This window comes from Magnolia sinica, chromosome 1 (genome assembly GCF_029962835.1).
Source record: "Magnolia sinica isolate HGM2019 chromosome 1, MsV1, whole genome shotgun sequence".
In the NCBI taxonomy this organism is placed as follows: domain Eukaryota; kingdom Viridiplantae; phylum Streptophyta; class Magnoliopsida; order Magnoliales; family Magnoliaceae; genus Magnolia; species Magnolia sinica.
The window spans coordinates 6,723,384-6,745,689 of NC_080573.1; the positions used below are offsets into that span (position 1 = coordinate 6,723,384).

Below are 22,306 nucleotides of genomic sequence, written 5' to 3' on the forward strand. Positions count from 1 at the left end.
AGAGAGCTGAAAGCGTGGAGTAGCCCCAACAGGGGAGCGGGTTAGGTGTTACACGGGTAACATGTTAGTGGGTGTTTGCCTTACCGTAAGGCCCACCTTGATGTATGTGTTATAAATCCATGCCGTCCATAAATTTTTCCAGCTCATTTTAGTGGATGTTCCAAAAAATGAAGCAGATCCAAATCTGAGGTGGACCACATAATAGGGATTGAATACCCACCATTAAGAACTTTGGTGAACTTGCGGCCACCAAAGTTTTTAATGGGTGACACGTACATCAAGGTGGGCCGAGCGGATTAGGTGTTACTTGGGTAACACGTTAGTGGGTGTTACCTTGGGCATATGGGGCCACCTTGATCAATGTGTTGTATATCCACGCTGTACATCTGTTTTTTACAGCTTATTTTATAACTTGAGCCTAAAACTTTAGACCCAAATCCAAGGTAGACTAAACTGATGAAAGGTGTTGTGATTGACCATTAAAAGCTTAGTGTGGGCTATAAAAGTTTTGGATATTTGATATTTATATTTTCCCTTCATGTGGGTCCTAACTCTTGCTCGGGTGGTAGACTTTCAGGAGTTTCAACACTAGGTCAACGGTTCGAGTACCCATAGGTGATGAAATTCTACTAGCGTGAGTGTGTGTGTGTGTGTAAAAAATGAAGAAGGAAGGTTTGTATACCTTATCATATGGTAAATAAACATTACGCTATTAATGAAGAATTACAAGAATATAGGTGAGATGAAATCCCTTTGCAAAACCATAAAAAAACTCCTTTAAACTCTCTCACACTTATATATCTACTTACATAATTAGAAACAAAACATGCATAGAAGTTAACGCAAACCAAAAGGACGCAAACCAAACCATCAATTGAATCTTCGATTGATCAAGGACTCTTTGATTGATTGACTCCACAATGTTTGATCAATCAAACATGTTAAAAAATATCCAAAGAGCAAACATATATTTTTTGAATAATCTCAATCGATTGGGCCTTGATCTTTATTGATCGAACATGTCCAAAACTGTCCGAATAGTTAACTGAAAAATTTGTAATTTTCTTGATTGATTGAGACTGCGCTCAATCGATCGAATTCCCCTGTTTAATCACATATTGAAACCATCAATTTGAATAGGGTCACCACAAAGGTCTATGGTAGCAAAGTCACCATGCAATGCATGTGGATTGTGTGGTGACCCTGCCACAACTGATGTCCATGGTGATCCGTAGTCACAAGATTTGATTGGGCACATGCCCTTGTAATAGATGGGGCGAGGCAAAGCTTGTCTGGCTCTATCTCTGATAGTGGCATGTGACCTAAGCATCGGTGGTGGCAAGGTTACCCCGCAATTTACGTCCATCCACAACCATCAAACAAGTGATTTATATGCCATTTTGATGTGTGTGTGGAATTTAAACCGTTCATAGTGTGGCCACCACAAACATAAAACGCTCCAAAAATCAAGCCTGATATGTAGGACGTATCATGTGAATGGTTTAGATATTTAAATTATAGACACAAATTGTGCTCCAAACATAGCTAGATCTTTCATAATGTTTTCAATAAAACATTTTCATAAAAGTATTTTAACAACGCTTTCAGTAATAAATTTGGACCATTCAATCCAACCCTATGACCTCAATGTTGAAACACGCTTTGCCTACAACTGAGCAATGGATGGAAACCCGGCGGATACTTAAACCTTGTGACATACAAACATGAGAAGAAAGATGCAGAAAGTCCAGCTTCTTGTTATTGCTGTAAGGACCAAGGATAGACTTGGTGACTCGGGTCGGGAGTGACTCATGGTGTCGAACCGGATCAGGTCCAACTGAGTCCGAGTCAACTCGGATAAGTTGCATTTCCATCGAGTCTTCAATCCATAGTTATTAGGACCTGATAATTCAGGGGAAGTGATGCAGTTTTGAACCCATCTATCTAAGTTGGTTATCAAGCACTCATTTCTCTAATGGACTGTCCATCTACATGTCCCTACCATGTATGGGCCCATCCTAGCAGCCCAATGGATGGCTTTCACCCATTGAATATGGCCTGTTGGTTGGATTCAAGTCTAATACTGATTTTGGCAAGCTAATGTCCTCTACATAGGATTTGCCGCATTAAAGTGGTGCTTTCCCCCGCATAAATGCACTTAGCTGCATTTTTTTTTCAATCTTCTTTAATTGCATTATGCAGAGGAAAGCACCACTTTAGTTAAACATCTTTATTTCCTTACTGACTAATTACAGTGGTAGTACAGATAAATGGCCTTTCTAAGCTTGATTTTGCACTCTTTGTAGATGTGTTTCTGGAATTGAAGCTGCGTTCTTTCTCTTTCACTGCCCAAATAAAACAATAAATGTTACAGATCTTTACGCCATCCAAGTCATCACCTCTTGGAGAAGAACTGTGGTATCTTCATAACATGATTTTATCTCAGGGTCGTTTCGCATCTTCACAGCATCTTCAAGCTGCAATCACAGAGAATTTTAACTTCTTAGTTAGCTTGGACCAATAATCACAGAGAATTTCAACTTCTCAGTGAGACCAAATATCCAATGTTTCATCAATCATATGCTTAGACAATAATCTAGAAATGTCTACCCTTCGTGCCCAATCATGAACGGAGATACCCAAGAAATCTCCTCCCATATGGATGTGAACCTTGTTTGTAAACATTTATTTCCACCAAATGGCTAGGATTGTAGGAAAGGAAGACAGGTCCCATCTCGTGATCGGGTCCAGAATCAAGCTACAAACCCGTTTGGTTTTTCAAAACCCGTAGTATGACAGGCATTGCTGGCACATAGCTGCAATGCCCCGAGACCATTATATTCTGATTTCAAAACCTTGTTTTTTCTTTTAAAAAACCCTTGAAACAAACTCTATAGTCTGTACAAATACTATTAAAACATGCATAGATGAACGCCTCCTTACCTTTTCTACACTGTCAAACAACTTGTTGGCTAGATCAGTAAGAGGTTGCTTCTCGTCGATTGGAGCAGCAGAAATAACTTTGTCGAAATCATAGTACATGACCGTAGATTTCAGACGAAGGTACTTCCTTATATAATTCCATGCATCTTGTCCCAACAGATCTCCCAACCCCATCAAATCAAATGCATATTGCCTCAGCCTATATGCACTTCCTTTTGCTCCAATATTCGCCATGTAAATGCCTTTCTTAAGGAATGAACGAGTGCCCGTCTCTTCATTTGCAATCTCTGCCAATGAATTCAGGTATCTGTGAGATTTCAAAAATCAATGTGATATAGTACTTGGCTTGAGGCTGCATTTGGATGCACTATTTGATTGAATCGTAATAGTCTAGTTCATTAAAAGGAATGACCAAATTTCAATTACATTGGTATATTGTATTATGTTAGTGATCCTGCATGCCTATGAAACTTAAGGGGAAAATTTTATAAGGCGACTATTCGAATGGCTATGCTATATGGAAACAGAAAGCAACATTAGTAGAGATTCAAGTATTGCAAAGATAAGGATGTTGAGATGGAAGTGTGGGAAGAACAGGAAAGATAGTTCATTTGAAGTAGCCCATCAAGTTAATTGTGTATGTTTTCCCAGAAACATATGGGTACTCTATTTCACTCCATTGATCAGGAGCAATCGAAAAAGCCAAACCAGTACAGTCTTTCTTCGAGTCTTGAATATGGTGATACCACCAATCAATTCAATCTAAATGGAGTGAAAATTGAGATACTCTGTCATGTACAATGAATGGGGGCCAGAGAGACGGTCCGGTGATGAAGGAGAAAATTGATTAGTATTGGTGTGGAAAGAAGATGGGAGGAAGAGCTAAAAGGAGTAGAACCGAGGTGGTAAGGAGGGGTATGAAGGCTTGTTCACTTACTGAGGATAGCTGGTTTTGTAAACCAGAGCCGAACTAGATAGGACCACTTTGATATTGATGATGATATTCGCATTGAGGAATTTGTTGCCGAATTGCAATTACATTGCATAAATACAATTTTGGTGCTACTATAATACTAGAAACATCACTATTCAGTCATATCCTCTTTACTAATTTTGACAATTAATTTCACTTTTGCATCCATACACATTAGAAGATCAGTAACTCTTCATGTTACTATAAATGGGGGAATTCAACAAATATACCGAGGGTGGACTCAACAGCTAGAGCAGGAGCCTGAGCTAAGGGAACAGCCTTATTCCAAAGAGCTGAGATCTCATAAAGGAAAAATGAACCAATTGTCGTGAAGAAATTCCAAATTCAGGAATGGGATCTATCGCCTGTCGATTGTCATTATAAAAATGTGTGCTATGCATAATTGTTATAAAAGGTGCAAAAGATGACCAAACTATTGGGATCCTTTATGCAGTGACCCAAGTAAAAATAGTGAACTTACAGTAAAAACCAACTTCAATAATGGTCCAATATTCATAAGGTGGGTAGATTGCAAGGATGAATTTAGCAAATTTACAGTAAGGGTGTGTTTGCATGCCACCATTTCCATTTCTAATGAAATCTATAGCTGCCCTGCATTTGTTGGGAAAGCTGTGTTGAGAGGCTGTGATTAACCACCTCTCACACAAGGGCTCAGACTTGCCTTCACGAAAAAAACCCCATTCTGATAAAGTTTTAGGCCCCCATTGGATGCCTGAGCCGGGCGACAATCTTTGGTTTAATTCCAGTTGGGAGAAAAATGCATTAAAATGAATTTTTGGTGGCACCCAAACACATCCTAACATTTCATTCCAAACATGAAGTTCATCGATTCTAATCATTTTCTCCTTTAAAGGGAACTGCCAAATCAACCAAGCTTGTAAGAAATGCAAGATAAGAGTGTGTCTGAATGCACAAGTCGATTGAATTTTGATCATTCCATTAATAAAGAGGAAAGTGGCAGAAGTTGATGTTGTTTCCCTGTCTTCATGACGCCAAGTAGCATGAAATTGCATTTTTGGTTCTTTCAGGTTTGACTTGAATGTACCATGCACAGTCGCAATTTGGGGCCCTGAGTACTATCAATATGAATGCTAGTAGACTATTGTTTGGTTATTCCTACTTTATTAGGCTAGTAATTGAAATTCATTCTGATAGAGCATCCAAACGCCTCCTGAAGTAAGAACGGTGAAATGAAATCCATTGCACTTTTTAGTAAATCTTTATCCAGAGTCGCCAAATGTGCTAGAGATGATTGCTTGATCATCACCAGAAACCGCGTAGGATGATCTGAACCATTAATCTGGTGGTCATAGAACTGCAATTTTTGTGACTATAAAATCCTGTCTTCTGATGATTGTGAAATTCACCCATTGAAGGGTAGATTTTGCCATCTTTTGTTCAAGTAGTTCTTGCGAACAATCCATTTGGATGACAAATGTGATGGCTGTGGTAGTTCCACAGTAGCAGTGAACTCTAGGCTATGGCATGTGCCTGTGGTGGCCAACCAGATCAATGGTGTCAATTGCCTCAGCAGACTGCCACATGTACAGAGTTTTGACGACATTGTGAGAAAATCCAAAAAATCCATGTTTTATCGCTGGAATGTTTTAGTGTTTGGTTCAATGACATCGGAGGGGTTTGATGCCATCGACATTCTGTCGATGCCATTGAAGTCCCATCGAAGGTGCCATCGAACGATCGCACAGAGTTGCGTGAGTGCCGGATTTGTTTCCTATTTCGATTGTGATTCTTATAGAGGGTATATATATGGGTGTAATCGGGAATAGGGCATTTCTCAAAACTTTCTAATTCATTCCAAAAGGGTTTCAAGGGCTTTTAAGGGAGATTCGAGACTTATTCGAATTGGGTAATCTCTATCTATTGTAATTTTCTGCTTTCATAGTGCATTGTGGTTTTTTCCCGCAAGAGTTTTTCCACATTAAATTCGGTTTGTTTGTGATTGAACTTGGTTGTGCGATTGGACTACTTTGCTTGATTCATCTGTGTGCTTCCACAGTCCCCCTACACGAAGGAGATGCTAAAGATAGGTGAGGGACAACTTTTACAGCTATGTGAGCCTGCTGATCATTCATCTCCCTCCCTACTTCTACCATGAATGAGCAATGGACAAAGAATCATCAGCCAAACTATCCCAGCCATCCAATTGCATATGGACGATTTGCTATCATCCAATTATCAACCATCTATAGCAAGGCCGACAATCACATGCCTAGAATTGTCAAATGGCAATGGATTTCTCCAGCATTGCCCATCATCCATGGTGGACCTCACCACCCAAGTGGTCTGGATCACCGAAATTGTGGGGCCCACCTGTACGGAATGCTGTCCTGTACCAACGAAGATCAGAAATGAAGTTGGTGAACGAATGCTTACTATTGACGACTGAAGGAACTGGTATAGGGCCAGTTAGCCATAACCCGTTGTCCTCGGCGCGAGTGTTTTGGCAACTGAGATGTGTAGAAAGAGTAAGGATACCGAGCCCAATCACAGCCCTTCGATTAGTTTGTATGGAAATGCCAACGGGTTTTGATGCTTCATGCTGTTGTTCTTCAGATTCTTCTGTTTTCTTGGCCATGAACCTGTGAATTGTCAATGTTCGGTGCCATTTGAGATCAAAGATCTTGGGTTTGGTAAGGAGAACCTCAGAAGCTGCATTGAAATTAGATATGGGACGTGCCATGGATGTGAGAGAGAGAGAGAGAGAGATGGTCTGTTTTTTCAGTTTTCAAGTGAATTGGCAACCATAGGCCACCAGAAACGGATGCAGTTAGTGGATAAAGGGCAGTTTCGTCATTTTGCAAATGTGGAGGATATGGACGGAGGCTGATTGCATACTGACACTGGACGGTGCTATGTGGGCCCCATCATAATGTCTGTGTTTTATCCACGCCGCCCATCCATTTTGGATTATTATTTCAGGGAATGAGCCCAAAAATGAGGCAGATCTATATCTTAGGTGGACCACACCAGAGAAAAAAAAGTGGTGATTGAACTCCCACCATAAAAAACTAGAGCCCATTGTAATGTTTATATGCCATCCAAAACATGTTGATTATTAGGTAACAAAGACCTGGATGAGGAAAACACAAATATCAGCTTGATCCAAAACTTTTGTAGCATCCGATGAGTTCTTAACGGTGGGTGTTCAATCATCACTCTTTTCCTCTGGTGTGGTCCACCTGAGATTTTGATCTGACTCAGTTTTAGGCTCATGCCCTAAAATAAGCTGCTAAAATGGAAGGACGGTGTGGTTAAAACACATACACCATGGTGGAACCCACAGTGCACCGTCTAGTCGCAAGTGGCTAGTGAAAGTGTCAGTAGGCAATCCGCGTCCGATATTTAGAATATCCTAATCGCCCATCTTTGAGAATTTTGTCCGATATTTGGAAGTTCCTAGCCACCCATCTTTGACAATTTTGTTGAGATAAATGAAAATCATTGCTGTAGTTCTCTCTTCTCAATAGACTAACCGTCCAATTGACCAACATCAGATACATGAGCCCACGGTGGGCCCAGATCATGGTTCAATCTTCTAAGGCCCAAAGTCTGAAATTGATCAAACCCCTACTTCTCATTATGAATGGTCGTCTGAAATGGCCCTGTAATGTGTTGAAGTGTTTCCTATCACCCTTGAAACACAGATAAAAATGTGAATTAGATGTCCCACCGCACGAACAGACGAGATCAATGCTTTGCAATTGTAGATTTGTAGGGAACCCATTGAAGGGGCCCTTCCAGAAATTCTCAGTGGCGCTGGGCTGAACCCAGGCCAAAGAGGGGGTTTGGAAATAGTTTTCAACCAGCAATTGACGCGCCTCGGTTATAACCTCACTAGCTGCGTCATTGCCCCAAGCGCAAAGATGTTTTGTAACCACGTCATGCCCTCCCTTTTATAAGTTCTGTGCATTCTTGTTTCTCTCCTTCTCAACCGATGTGGGACTTCATTTATTTTTTTTATAAGTGTGGACGACCTGATGATCGTTTAAGCTTAGTTTCATACAGATGGCATCTACATTTTCAGGATTGCTTGATGAGCGGTTGTGATCTGCACGTGTTACTCGTTTCCACGTGAGACGGCGAGTGCATTTAGCTTCTTCCCTTAGCCGTCGCTAATCTAAAATTTAAAATTGGCAGAGGATCTTTCACAGTACTCAAGAGAAACCCGCCATTTTCCCTCACCTCTCTCTCTCTCTCTCTCTCTCTCTCTCTCTCTCTCTCTCTCTCATGAATGGCTCTCTTCCTCTCAAATCTCTCAAACCCAACAGCAAATTTCTCTCCTCTCGTATCAAAATCAATTCTTTCTACACCCAAATCCCACAGAACCCTCTCAAATCCCCTCTCACATCTCTCCAATGCGGTGCTCTCTTACAGTCCTTCACCAACTCCAAATCCTCCCAAATGGGTAAGCAGCTCCACGCCTACATGCTCTCTTCAGGTATTCTCCTCGAAAATACATATCTGTACACCAAACTCTCCGCCATGTATGCCATTTGTGGAATCATGACTGATGCCCGCTTCATTTTTGATCAAATCGTATTAAAAAACTCATTTTTATGGAATGTTATGATTAGAGGCTATGCTTGTTGTAATGGATTTTCAATGAATTCGCTTGTTCTGTATCGAGAGATGGTGATTTTTGGGAAAAGGGCAGATAATTATACTTACCCTTTTGTTCTTAAGGCATGTGGTGATTTGTCACTTGTTGAAATCGGTAGGAAAATCCATTGTGAGATTGTGGTTTGTGGGTTTGAGTCGGATATTTATGTGGGCAATTCCTTGATTGCGATGTATGCGAAATTCAGTGATTTGGGTAGTGCACAGAAGTTATTTGATAAAATGCGTGTGAGAGATTTAACTTCCTGGAACACGATGGTTTCTGGTTATGCGAAGAATGGTGAGCCAGGTGAGGCTTTATCTGTTTTTTATCAAATGGTGAAGAATGGAGTAAGAGTGGATTCCTCTAGTCTTCTCGGTGTATTGTCGGCATGTGCTGATGCAGCAGCATTGAAACAGGCAAAGGAGATTCATGGTTATGTTGTGCGGAATGGTATGGATTTCGATAGTTTTGTTAGGAATGCTCTTATTAATGTTTACTGCAGTTGTAATTTTATAAAGTGTGCAAGGGGATTGTTTGAGGAGGGAGACAGTAGAGACATTGTCTCGTGGAATTCTATGATTTCGGGTTATGCTCGGTGTGGTGATGCTATTGAAAGCCTATGGCTTTTTCGTCAAATGAATTTGGAAAACATGGTACCTGATAAAGTTACTCTAATTTCTGTGCTTGGAGCTAGTGATCAGATAGCAGCGCTGCAATTTGGTAGGGGCATTCATGCTTGCCTTGCAAAAAATGGCTTCGTGGTGGATACGATTGTGGGGACCTCACTTATAGACATGTATGCCAAGTGTGGTAGTTTAGGCTGTTCGCGTCGAGTTTTCGATGAGATGCTAGAGAGGAATTTGGTTTCTTGGAGTGCTATGATTGCAGGTTATGGGTTTCATGGGAGAGGAAAGGAGGCCATTTCCATTTTTAGCGAAATGACAGAGTCTGGTGTTAGGCCAGATGCTGTTATTTTTACTTCGGTCTTGTCAGCGTGTAGCCATGCAGGGTTAATGGATGAGGGTTGGGCGATATTCAACCAAATGCGGAGCGAGTACTCTATAAGTCCAAGGATTGAGCACTATGCCTGTTTGGTCGATCTTCTTGGGCGGGCTGGGCGCTTAGATGATGCATATGAGCTCATTAAGAAAATGCAAGTGAAACCTAATGTAGATATCTGGGCCGCACTTCTCTCTGCTTGCCAGGTCCACCGCAATGTGAGGCTAGCTGAAATTGCAGCCCAAAATGCTTTTCTTTTGAAGCCTAAAGGTGTTGGCCTTTATGTTTCCCTTTCCAACACCTATGCAGCAGAGAAAAGATGGGATGATGTGGAAACAGTAAGAGCGAGGGTGAGACAAAGGGGACTGAAGAAACCACCAGGCTGCAGCTTTGTTGAATTGGGGATGGAAATTCATCGGTTTTTAGTGGGAGATAAGATGCATCCGCAATCAGAGCTTATATATGTCAAGTTAGAAGACTTGAATCAGAGATTGAAGGAAGATGGCTATGCACCAGATACTAGCTCTGTGTTTTATGACGTCGAGGATGATTTGAAGGAGAAGATGTTGTGGGACCACAGTGAGAGACTGGCCATTGCTTTTTCTCTTATCAACACAGCCCCAGGGATGACTATCAGGATTACAAAGAACCTCCGGGTGTGTGTCGATTGCCACGTGGTCACTAAACTCATCTCCAAGATTGTCAATCGAGAAATTGTCATGAGGGATGCACATCGGTTTCACCACTTCCGTGACGGATCTTGTTCTTGTGGTGATTATTGGTGAATTTTTCTTCGACACAAATGGTTACTTTGTGCAAGGAGCTGGATTTGTTAATTCCTGTTTGTGAACCTTTTCTGTCTCCTAATGCGGAACTAGAGAAATACCAATGGGACTTGGGTGCTGTGAGATGGTGGGGTTTTTTCAAGGTCCTCATGCCAATGTTGCAAACACGTGCAAGACCTCAGATGGACTATTCATGCATGTTAGACACAGACTGCTGGTTCTTTTTCTCAAGCATCACTCCCACACATGTGACTTCCCAACCCCCAATCCCTGATGAATGGTCCTGATCTTGCACATGCGTGTCCCATTTATGTATGCATGGAACCCCTTGTGGAACCATCAGAGTCACTGGAGGATCAAAAGATTAGCTAATCGCAAGGTTTAATACTTCAACTGACCAGGATACTGTTCTGGTTAAGGTGAAGCAGTAACCTCACGGGCTCCAACCTTGGCATTGTGTTGACACGGGTGCATGGAACCCCATGTGGAATTATCAGACTCAGGTCAAAGATTAGCTAATCACAAGGTTGTGTACTTAAACCTATTAGCTAATCACAAGGTTGAGTACTTAAACCTACCCGGATACTATTCTGGTTAAGGTAAAGTGATAACTTGATGGGCTCCATCGACCTTGGCATCAGATCAGAGTTTTAAGGTTTGTGCTTGTGTGTGGCTGTTTTTGTGTAATTTTTTATTTTATTTTTTGGGGGTTGGTTGGGCATACATTCCTCACTGAATTTTTTTTTTTGTTCCGGAATTCAAGTGTACAGTTTGAGATATCGCTGGATAGTGTAAATAGCAACTTTGCAAGCTATTGATTTGATCTTCTTCTCTTGCTTTAGCATGTTCAGGTTGAGATAAATCTCTTTTCCTTGACTGTGTAGGATTAGAGCTAGAAACCTGTTGGAAAAAGAAATCCTAGCATGATACACTTGACAGATTTTCTGATTCAAATCTTCAATGAAACATGGTTTAATGTTTCTTTTATCTCGTCTTACCATCACCAAGTCACCAAAAAATGAAATGAAAGCATAAGGAAAAGATTCATTTCAATTACTTCAACACATAAGACCACAATGTAGTAATGTAATGAAGAAGATAGAAGGTACAGAAAGAAGAGAACATGTGAATTCATTGGAAACGGATTGAGAAGGAAGTGCACAAACACAGTTCATGGAAACATGTTATAAAGATTTCTAAATACCATGTCCCTGAGTTTGTGCTCATAAATAATAGGCAAATTTGGGTGACTTTTTTTTCTTTTGGGTAACGGGAGGTGACTTTTACCTCAACGTTTGATAGAATGAAATAATCAAAAGATACACCTAACTGGGCAGGACATAAAACCTTAACCCTCAGAGAAAACCCATTTACAATTAATCCTCCCAAAACAAAAATAAAAGGAGTATTTAATTCTAATCGTATGAATATCATTCCTAATGAAGGAATCCTCTCTCCATACGCGAATTTCTTTCTTCCGTAGAGTCACATGCCTTGTTCGCAAGAGACTTGGCGACTTGTATTTGGGGTGACTCGCTTGTATTTTTTAGCATTGAAATCCGTATGAATTGGGTGACAAATAATGGTTTCAGACAACACTTAAAACCTTTATTTCACATCTTTCTTTCCTGTTACATTAGATACTAAATCCCTTAGAAATTTCACACTCTTCGTAACGGGTGAATTCACCGCCATCTTATTATACAAAACATTCTCAACTTCCCCAACTGATGGCCTCTTCTTAAACCTGGAAACCACCTTCAGTTCTCCCTTCTCCTCTTCTACCAAAATTGCCCATCCCTCATTACTGTAATTACCATCAGCACACCTAAAAACCACACCGTTTCTCTTACTCAACAGGCCTCTAACCTCCAACCCCATGAAAGCATAAATCACCTCAAATGACCCCACAAAACCACTCAACCCGCCGAAACCACTCTCCTCCTCAAAACCCCACATGGGGTTGAAAACCACCACTGGTTTCGGGTAAAAGCCATCACTAATGGCCTTCATGATGTCTAATTGAGATGCTTCTGGCGCCAAGAAGACTGCCACATCAGCAGAGCTTAAAATCCTAGTGCTAGTATCTCCCTCAGTAACTAAAGAAAGGTCTGAGTTAGTGACTGAGTTGGGCGATGACTCGGTCGACTTGAAGGCCTCAATGGCTAGTTTTGTCAAAGTGGGGTTGGGCCAAAGGATGAGAATTCTGATCGGGGCACCTTTTTTCTTGATGGGGAGGTTAGAGAAGAGCTGGAGAGCTAGCTGCACTAGTGACTCGGCCGAGTTGTCAGCAACTGGGATCTCGACTCGGTACCTGGGTTGCTTTTGTTTCTTGAGTTTGCCAGCAAGTCTTGGATTGTTAAGCGGCTTTTCTAAGGAGAGGGTGAGGCATGTCTTGGCTTGGAGGATGGCTTCATCTTTTGAGGTGGGTGGTTCATATGTGGGTTGGTCTTTTAGGGACAGGGAAGGGATTTTTGATTTGTGGAGGAGCTTTTGAGGGAAGAAAGAGAGATGGGAATGGTGGTGTTGTATTGGAATGGGGAGAGATGGGAAATGGGTTTTGGAGGGAGGAAATGGGGTTAAAGGATTTTGAGTTTTGAGTGTTTGGATGGGGAATTTGAGAAGATTGGAAGCCATTTGAGATGCCGAAGTGGAAGGGGAGATGTTAGTCTTTGGGTGTGGATGGATGATATCTCTTCTTGCTTTGAGCTTTTAGTTACCACACAAATTCTATAACATTATTTGAATATTTTAAAAAAGGGGAATAGCCCTTTGAAAGTGTATGCTTGATCTTGGCCAACCATTGGGTGGTCCTTGAATGAACGTGTATCTGTGCAGGAAACAGGCGGGTACAGTTATCAGAGGCTCTGCAGCTGATTGTGAAACATGGACCATGGCCATTTCTATTTTCTGACCGTACATTTTTCTCCCAGGCGGCTTCAGTGGATCCCTGACTGTGGGGCCCACCGTGATGTATGTGCTTTCCCCTTTGAAAGCACATTTTAGGTCATGATTCCAAAAATGAAGCAGATCCACATCTCAGGTGGACCACACCATAGAAACAGTGGTGATTGAATACACAACATTAAAAACTTCTTGGGGACCACTGGAATGTTTATTTGCCATCCAAGCTGTTGATAAGGTCACAAAGACCTGGATGAAGGGACCACACAAATATCAGCTTGATCCAAAACTTGTGGCCCAAATGAAGTTTTTAATAGTCAATCACCAGTTTTTCCTGTGCTGTGGTCCACCTGAGATTTGGATCTGCTTCATTTTTGGGATCATGCCCTAAAAGTGAGCTGCCAAAACAGATGGATGGCATGGATGTAAGGCAAATATATCACGGTGGGCCCTACAGTCAGGGATCCACCAACCTCGGTGGACATGGGGATTCACCAAGGAAAGGGATTGGCTACTCCCCCACCAGTAGCCAATGGCTAGTGGTCGGTGCTCTGTGGGCCCCACCATGATATATGTGTTTCATCCATGCCGTCCACCCATTCTTCCAGATCATTTTATGGTATGGGTCCAAAAATGAGGTTGATCCAAATATCAAGTGGACCGCACAGTGTTGATTGAACACCTACCATTAAAAACTTCTTGGGGCCAAAAAAGTGTTGGATCAAGCTGATATATATTTTTTCCCTTCATCCAAGTCTATCTGACCTAATCAACAGGTTAGATGTCAAATAACCATTACAGTGGGCCCTGGGAGGTTTTTAATGGTGGAAATTCAATCACTACTGTTTTCCCATGGTGTGGTCCACCTGAGATTTATATCTACCTCATTTTTGATATCAAGCCTAAAATTATCTTTCAAAATGGATGGACGGCGTGGATAAAACACATACATCATGGTGAGGTCCACATAGCACCGACCACTAGCCACCTGGCTCATGGCGGTGTCACTAGCCAAACCGCGTCCATTTTTCTAATTCACGTGAGGCCCACTAATTAGTGTACCTACTTATTTTTGGGTCAGGGCATGGAAATGGGTGTGGTGCAACCTGATGACTGGACTGGTCTAACATGTGTGCCATTTTTGGCATGTGTGCATCCATGAAGCTGATGAATCAAACACGATAGATGTGACATGTTAGGACGTTACGTTTTCAGGGAATCCCCTCTTACCTGTTCAAGAGCAAACTCATCAATGGACCCAGGAGGGCCCACCTACAGTCATTCTTCACCATTAGACACGATGGTCCACTGCTAACGAGTGACCCACGCACGAAGCAAAAATCACAGTGACAAGATGACCACAGACATCTGGTTTGGGCTTGCAAAATGGAAGGTAAGACGAACAAGGCACGACCCAAGTTGGATTTTGGTAGTCTGAATCGATCAGGCTTAGGTTGATGAGGTTGGCTTGAACATTGGGTTAGCCTCGGTTTAGATTTATCGATGGCGTTGCAGGGGTCAGGTTTGGGGTAGCTCCAATCTGGGCCAACTGGGCCTGATTTGCACCTCATTGTTTTTAAACCGTTGGTGTTTGTTTTTCATGCCGATAGTCGGATGTTTTTGACCATCCGATCGTGGAGACATTCGTGGGCATTGTGGATCGTGGAATATGCAATGGAATGTTCTCTTTAGTATTGATGGTAGGTGGGCCATTGTGTGTCCACTGACAAAATTGAATGGAGACCAGGGTAAGAAAAGATACAGATCTACTATAGTTAGTTGGGCCCTTGAGGAATTTGAATGGTGGGTTGAGGCCTAGATTGAGGTACAGACCTAATACTATGGGACCCAAAAGCTCTTTAGAAAGTGGTTTTGCAACACAAACTGCTCGTTGCGCCTGCTGGTCTTTTGATTACTTTCAGATCTATGGGCTTAAGCTTGGGCTTATTCTCATTACCAAAAAATAAATGGGCCGAGCATGGGCCTGAGCTTGCTGACAATATCTATTTTACTGCCATCCAGGACCTGAATATTGGCCCATTTACTGTTTCTTCGCCACGGTAATGGGTTAAACCTTTTGAAAAAATAGTTTGGTCTCAGGATTAAAATCATGGTCTAAACATTATAAAAATAAATGCACATAAAAATTTCTTTTGTATAGGGTTTTAATCTATCAGCTGTCTAAGTGAACTGATGTAAATATGCTTAATTTATATAATTTGCTAATGTAAGAAGATATCGCATGGAAACACAAGCAATACGGTTTAAATCAAAATAAGAAGTAAAATACTAAAAATATACTTAGAGATGATGTGGATAGTTGTAGCTTAGAACCACATAGAGTTTCACATACAATAAGAGCAGAAGGTGGTTTTAGTCAGGGTGGGACCAACTTGATGGGTTTTAGTCAGATACAGACCCAAGTCTAACCAATTAATTACCAGTCCTAAAACTCAGGCCCGTGTGCCCAACTTACTAGTGCTGTGGAGCCCGATTTAAACATGTTTGAGTACCTGTTTTCTTGGACCACTAACAAATCAGGTCAGTTTGGGTTCACCTTTTGGGAACGGGTTAAAAATTGGGTCCAGCAGGGTTTGAATTAAGTCTAATTTGGACTTGGTTAAAATTGGGTTGGGTCAGGATCTAACCAAGGGCTCAGTGGTAGAGGCAGTGCATTTCAAGACTGAGGTCATGGGTTAGAGTACTCATTGGGATGTGTGTGAGTAAAAAGGGGAAAATAAATAAATAAATAAATAAATAAAGATTGGATTGGGTTAGTTCATTAATACCATTATATGTTTAAAATAAGTAAAAAAGGTTTCAAGTCCAACTGGTTGCACCATTTAATCAATGGATTAATTCCAACTTGTGAAGTGGTTGTGACATCCAATTCTCCCAACCATGAAGATCACCTAGTATAAAAACTAGTCATATCCAATCATCAAGTGAGCCACACCATATAAAACAATGTATAGCCATTGATAAATAACAAAATAGAAGTGTGGTCCACTTAGTAATGAATGGGGTTGATTTTTTCATGAAGTGTTCCTTGTGGTGTGAGCCACACCATATATAGAAAACAGTTTATACCCATTAATAAATAGCAAAATAGAAGTGTGGTCCACTTGATCAATGGATGGAGTTGATTTTTTCATGAAGTGTTCCTTATAGTGGGACCAATGTATTGAACGGGTTGGATGTCCCATGCATTCAGCAAATAAGAAGTTTCTTTTTTTTTTTTTCAACCAATTAGAAATTAGTCACTGGGTGGACCATGATATTTGGTACAACCTATGGAACTTGGGAGTTGTCCTCAAATATATATATACGATTCTAGAAACGACGTTTCTTCTAAAATATATATTGAGTATTGTAGCAATGATGTTTCCTGAACCACACGCACGTACAAACGCCCATTTTACACCATGCATCTGGCTCATGTATGTGAGCTAATGATCCATGGAGAGTGGGCTGACCATGTAATTTCTCTTGTTTGTACTGCACTTAACTCAAAAGCCTGATCTAAAAACCCAATTGGCATCCAACGGTAGCCGAACCCCACCTGTTGACAGCCATAGACTGAACCCCACATGCTTGAAACGTGATGGGCCAGGCCATCTCATTTGCCGAGCTAGATCGGACTCGGAATGGGTGGTGAACCCAACACCACCCAGTTAGGTGGTGGAAAAGCTCTGTGGGGCCCACCATAATGTATGTGTTTTATCCACGCCGTCCGGCCATTTTTCCAGATCATTTTAGGGCATGAACTAAAAAATGAGGCAGATCCGGAAGCTCAAGAGGATCGACCAAACTATAGGAAAGAGTGGGGATTGATAGCCTACGGTTGAAAGCATTCTACGTGCCTCGGTTCCAAACGTTCAACCAAGTACTGGTACGGGTGGGGGTCCAAATGCTAGTAATTTAACCGTTCATCCGGTATTTCTGAATCATGAGATGGCCCATGTCCAAGTATTGCTACTAAGATATGATTCTGGCAGTCTCAGCCGGATGGTTAGATCACTCAATCGGGGACATGCTTATCTCCAGTCCATACTACGGTCATTTTCTGCGTTGGAAATTATATTGAAAAAGTCGGGAAATAAAATTATTTACTTTTAGCACAAGGCTTAATCATGCATAAATATGCTATCTTTAAAGCTTGATTCGCCGCCTTATCAATTACTGATGGTTTGAAGGCGAATTGCTTCCAGGATATGACAAGCCTTCTTTCTATATTTTGCGTGCAGTAATCACGAAGGGTCTATTTAGGAACTCTTTAAACGCCCTTGATTGTCTAACAGACTTGATTAGTGATTGTCTAACAATATTCTTAAAAGAAGAATGGTTTTGGTGAGAACTGATGAATTCGAATAAGATCTATTGGAGTTGATTGATTTTGTACCGGAGTGGTTCAGTTTATATAGGTACTAGAGGAGTGGACCGTTGCTAGGTGGTCTAGCGCTACTACAGTCACACTGCCCTTGCCCTTGCTCACACTCGTGCTCATGCTCGAGCCCGAACGTGTGTCTGCGTGCGTTTTAGTGCTATGCACTAGAACGCACAATCCGAGTATCTCAACCTCTAATTCTCCAAGTGAGAATACTACACACACAACCACTTATAAAGTACAAAATTTCTTTCATCATTTTCGATATGGGACTAAAGAAACTGCAGTTTTTCATTTAAAAATTTCAACATCGTTTTAGTAGGAAAACAAAAATTTCAAAATATTTTGATTTTTAAAACTAAAATTTCAACAATTCCCCACTTGGTTTTTAAAATAAATAGTAAAATTCAGCCAGAGATAAAATCCAACTATTATGCATAGAGAAAAAAATCTCACGATTTGAATATTTTCTTAGTGTAGGTATTTTAAAATTTTGTCGAAATTCATGGTTGCCGCAACCTCGAACCAGTTATTCCAAAATGAAATAACCGAAGATACTACACACATAATAACATCTGCGTTGTATGAGTCCCTTTATATTAATCGCTTAGTACTTTTAATGGACATGTGCTTATCCTGTTTCATGAACGATCCCGAGAGAACTCTAACTCTCATGAGAATCGGCACCACTTTTACATTCATATAGGTGAAATCTTTCTAATGTTTCTGTTACTTAAAACACATGTCCTATTGACTGGATTTCATTAAGAGTTCCAAGACTCAACCCTCTAATTGTAACAGCTAGCACTTTTCATTTTGAATGAGGTTATTTCTAAATTTAGTGCTGAAACTTTTCACATATTAGTGATTCATTTTTACCCATTAAACCCAATCTTTAAAGATTTTCTAACTTTGGGTTGGATTTCTATCACTGGTGGAACTTTAATTAAAGAGTTTCAACTTCATCCCTCTAGATATTGTCCTTACTACCTCTCTTGTTAGAGGTTTAGCAAAGGGATCAGTCAAATTAGTACTTGACTTCACAAATGAGATCACAATAATTCCATCTTGAATCAGCTGCCTTATATAGTCATTTCTCAAACTTATGTGTCTGTACTTCCCATTATACGTACCGTTGTAGGCTCTCGCTAGAGTGGCTTCACTATCACAAGAAAGTGAAACAATTAGTATAGGCTTCACATAGAATGAGATTTTTAATAGAAGATTCCTCAACCAATTAGCTTCTTTGCTAGTTGCAGCCAATGCTATGAACTCATATTACATTGTTGAGTGCGTTATATAAGTTTGTTTCTTGTATTTCGAAGATACAACTGCACCTCCTAAGGTGAAAATCTACCATGTTGTGAACTTGTTGTCCCCTGCATTCGATATCCAATTTGCATCGGTATATCCTTCCAACACGGCCGAAAATTCTGAGTAGAATAGCCCTAGGTCTTTGGTTTCTTTTAGATAACCTAGAACTATACTTATAGCTCGAGTGTTCTACACTTGGATTACTAGTAAACCTACTTTGTTTACTCATAACGTATGCTATATCCGATCTTGTGCATTGCATAATATATATAAGACTTCTTATAACACTAGCATACCGGTCCATACAATGGTAGCTATATATAGTCCTCCCAGCGGAGGTTTTAACAAATATGGAAAGATCATTTACTAACTTCTTTTGGGGATGACAGGATGGGAAGAGAAAGCAGCATTGGATCAAATGGAGTAACATAGCCATGCTTAAGGATGAGGGAGGGCTAGGAATCAGGAAGTTGAAGGAGGTTATGAAAGCTTTGCAACTGAAGATGGCTTGGGCGGTTAGGTTTAGGAAGGATGGGAGTCAGTGGTTTGATTTTATGCGGTCCAAGTTTGTGCAACCTAGGGTTAACGCTGGTAGGAGCAGGCACACAGCGGATGCATCCCCGCTTTGGAAAATCCTAGTGAGCTTGTTTCATACCTTGGATAGAAATGTTCAGTGGGAGGTGGGCCAAGGGACCTGCAGCATGTGGAGGAGCAATTGGACTAGTCTTAGCCCATTGGAGGATATTTCCTCACTATATATCCTTGTCGAGCTTAGGGACCTTAGAGTGGCGGATGTTATTAGGGCAGATGGGCTAAACGCGGAGGTGCCGATTGCTCTTCCAAAGTGGATTCAAGACCACATTAAGCAAGGGGGTTTGATCTACACTTTGAAGGGTGAAGACCAACTCATCTGGCCGTCGATCCCTCTGAGAGATTTTCTGTTAAATCTACTTGGGAGGTGGGCAGAGTTGGAGATAAGACGAGGAGCTGGGCGAAATGGGTGTGGCATCCCAAGATGCCGCTTAAGATTGCCATGTTTATGTGGATGTTGCTGCAGGGGGCTATCCCAGTTAATGACTGCATCCAAAGGAAAGGAATTCAGATTGCCTCAAAATATGTTCACTGTGGAGTTGATCCAAGATCTAGGTCTCTCCTCGAATCTATGGCTCATTTGTTCATTGGAGGGAGTCTGGCAGATAAGGTTTGGAAGCATCTCGCCGACATTTTTGGGATTTCCCTCTTTCGTCATATCTCGGCCCAGGACCAGCTCAACTGGTGGTGGCATATGCGACTTTCAGGCGGTAGCAGATCTATCTTACAATGGTTATCCCCCTCTTTTATCCTATGGAAAATCTAGAGGGCTAGAAACGAGCCTAGGTTCGACGGACATGTGGTCTCTGTCCCACGGGTGATTAATAGAATGAAGTGGTGGTTGGGGTGTAACACCCCGATTCCCGAAACCCGAGTACACTACTCGGTTTCTAAAAACCTGAGTGTTAACCTTTAAATATAGTCAATTTCATGTATATTTTTTTTTTCCAGAGTTAGTAATTTAGCGGAATAGAACAATTCAAGTATAAGAGGGAGTCCAATTATACAGAACTAAATATTCAAATGGCTTCCTAAAAACTTATACAAACCAACGTCTTAAGTTTTTAGGTTACATGATAGTACAATTCAAATAAAATCATAAATAAAAAGTCGCAAGATCATCTGGCTCCTCCTATTCCACCTATACACCAGCATGCGCACCCTCTACATCTCCTTCACACTGATTACGGTTTGATAACATCAATGGCTATCCGAGTAAGGTATAATCCCTATGATTTATCGTATCATCAAGATAATTATGCATAGTTATCAAGAATAGTGTTAGACAAATATTTCATAATGATTATCACAGTAATCAGATAAGGTTTATCAGATACGCATTCGTTAAATAAATTCCACAGAGATAATCTTGTTTAAATGCATAGATGCATGCACATGTTCACAGACCTGGGGATGCACATCCAGGTGGTAAAAAGTCACCTAAGGAGAAATAGCCACCCAGAAAAGTACTCAATGGTACGCCTTAAGGAGGACTAGCAACTCGTAAAAGACCATGCAACGAGGACACCTAAAGTAAACTAGTCTCCCAGAAAAGTACTCCAAGTTACACCTTAAGGAGGTCTAAGTATCCGGAAAAGTCCATGCGAAAAGGACAGCCCATGATAGTCGAATGCACGTAATGAAAACTTAGGATCGCCAGGTAAAATACTCTACGGTACAGCCCGTAATGACTCAAGAAAACCCTGCATCTTGTATCGACTACCCGGTAAAGTCCGTATGCTATGAAGATATATGATTAGCCCAATCATTATTATACCAATTTCAAACCACTATTTTAAAAAAGCTCAAAGGTCACTATGGGAGGTTTGTCACCCAGTATAGGCCGACAACTCAGGCATAGTGTCTCATTCCACCATCTCTAGCTCATGAAACTAATAAATATAATGTTTTAAGGATAACCTCTCCAACTAGTGGCCTATCATTGTCCAATAAGTGAAACTTACCACCACAAAGTTATATAAAATAATCCATTAAGGCCACGTAGAACAATTATTCCATGAAAGCTGTAAGGGCCAAATATTCCACCTAGTGGTGTGATAAAAAGGAGTTATTACCTAAAAGCCACATAGGCACAAATGATCCACAGGGTGATAAGTCTACGATGTAAATTTATTTAATTCATTATACATGTGACCACTAGTTCGAGGATTTTCTAAAACATCATCAAGTAACCTCATGTGGCAAAATAAGCCACGAATAAACATCGATAGCAATTACACGTTTAAGGTACTATAATATAAATGTTTGTAATCCACATTATGTTCAGATATATGAGTTTAAATCCAATTCATCAATCGATTATAAAGAATCAAAATTAATAAGAGCAATGAACCACATTTAGCAATTAATAAGATAAATAAATAAAGATGAATAAACAAGCTAACTATCGTGATGTAGAAAAAGCTTGAAGTAATCCTTACCTTTCAAGAGTCGAATTAGCTTCTTATGTTGTTGGAATTGTTTGCACACGTCTACGAATCCAATTCCAACCACACTTTAAATTGTTTGATCAATTAGATCGCAACACCAATCCCTAAGATCAATCCTTAAATAGTGTAGGTTTGAGTATGAATTTATGATTAAGAGGAGATGATTCAAATTCCGATATAAGAATAGTGTGATTAAATGTTTTGTTGTATTGAAATTTAAGCTAAAACTCTAAAATCAACTTATATGAGTCACAGTGCAACTTGACTCAATTCGAATCAACTTATATGACTCAAATTGATGTGAATCCACCTCTCTAC

At 40.7% G+C, this 22,306-nt stretch overlaps 3 protein-coding genes and 1 pseudogene across 3 annotated transcripts; 1 reads left to right on the forward strand and 3 right to left on the reverse strand.

Moving 5' to 3' along the window:
* Window positions 1-2,255: 2,255 nt before the first annotated feature.
* On the reverse strand, window positions 2,256-6,672 carry LOC131237919 (photosynthetic NDH subunit of lumenal location 3, chloroplastic). The gene is made up of 3 exons (XM_058235988.1): window positions 6,332-6,672; window positions 2,944-3,230; window positions 2,256-2,477 (listed from the first exon to the last, which is right to left on the reverse strand). Exons 1-3 carry the CDS (start codon window positions 6,636-6,638, stop codon window positions 2,379-2,381), a joined length of 693 nt encoding a protein of 230 aa, XP_058091971.1. The 5' UTR covers window positions 6,639-6,672; the 3' UTR covers window positions 2,256-2,378.
* An 883-nt stretch (window positions 6,673-7,555) lies between these two features.
* Window positions 7,556-11,186, forward strand: LOC131237924 (pentatricopeptide repeat-containing protein At3g12770-like). Its single transcript, XM_058236001.1, has one exon. It carries the CDS (start codon window positions 8,186-8,188, stop codon window positions 10,340-10,342), a length of 2,157 nt encoding a protein of 718 aa, XP_058091984.1. The 5' UTR covers window positions 7,556-8,185; the 3' UTR covers window positions 10,343-11,186.
* LOC131222001 (U4 spliceosomal RNA) lies at window positions 7,676-7,823 on the reverse strand (annotated as a pseudogene).
* A 180-nt stretch (window positions 11,187-11,366) lies between the features above and the next one.
* LOC131237930 (uncharacterized) lies at window positions 11,367-13,046 on the reverse strand. Its single transcript, XM_058236016.1, has one exon. It carries the CDS (start codon window positions 12,977-12,979, stop codon window positions 11,951-11,953), a length of 1,029 nt encoding a protein of 342 aa, XP_058091999.1. The 5' UTR covers window positions 12,980-13,046; the 3' UTR covers window positions 11,367-11,950.
* Between the last annotated feature and the right edge of the window lie 9,260 nt (window positions 13,047-22,306).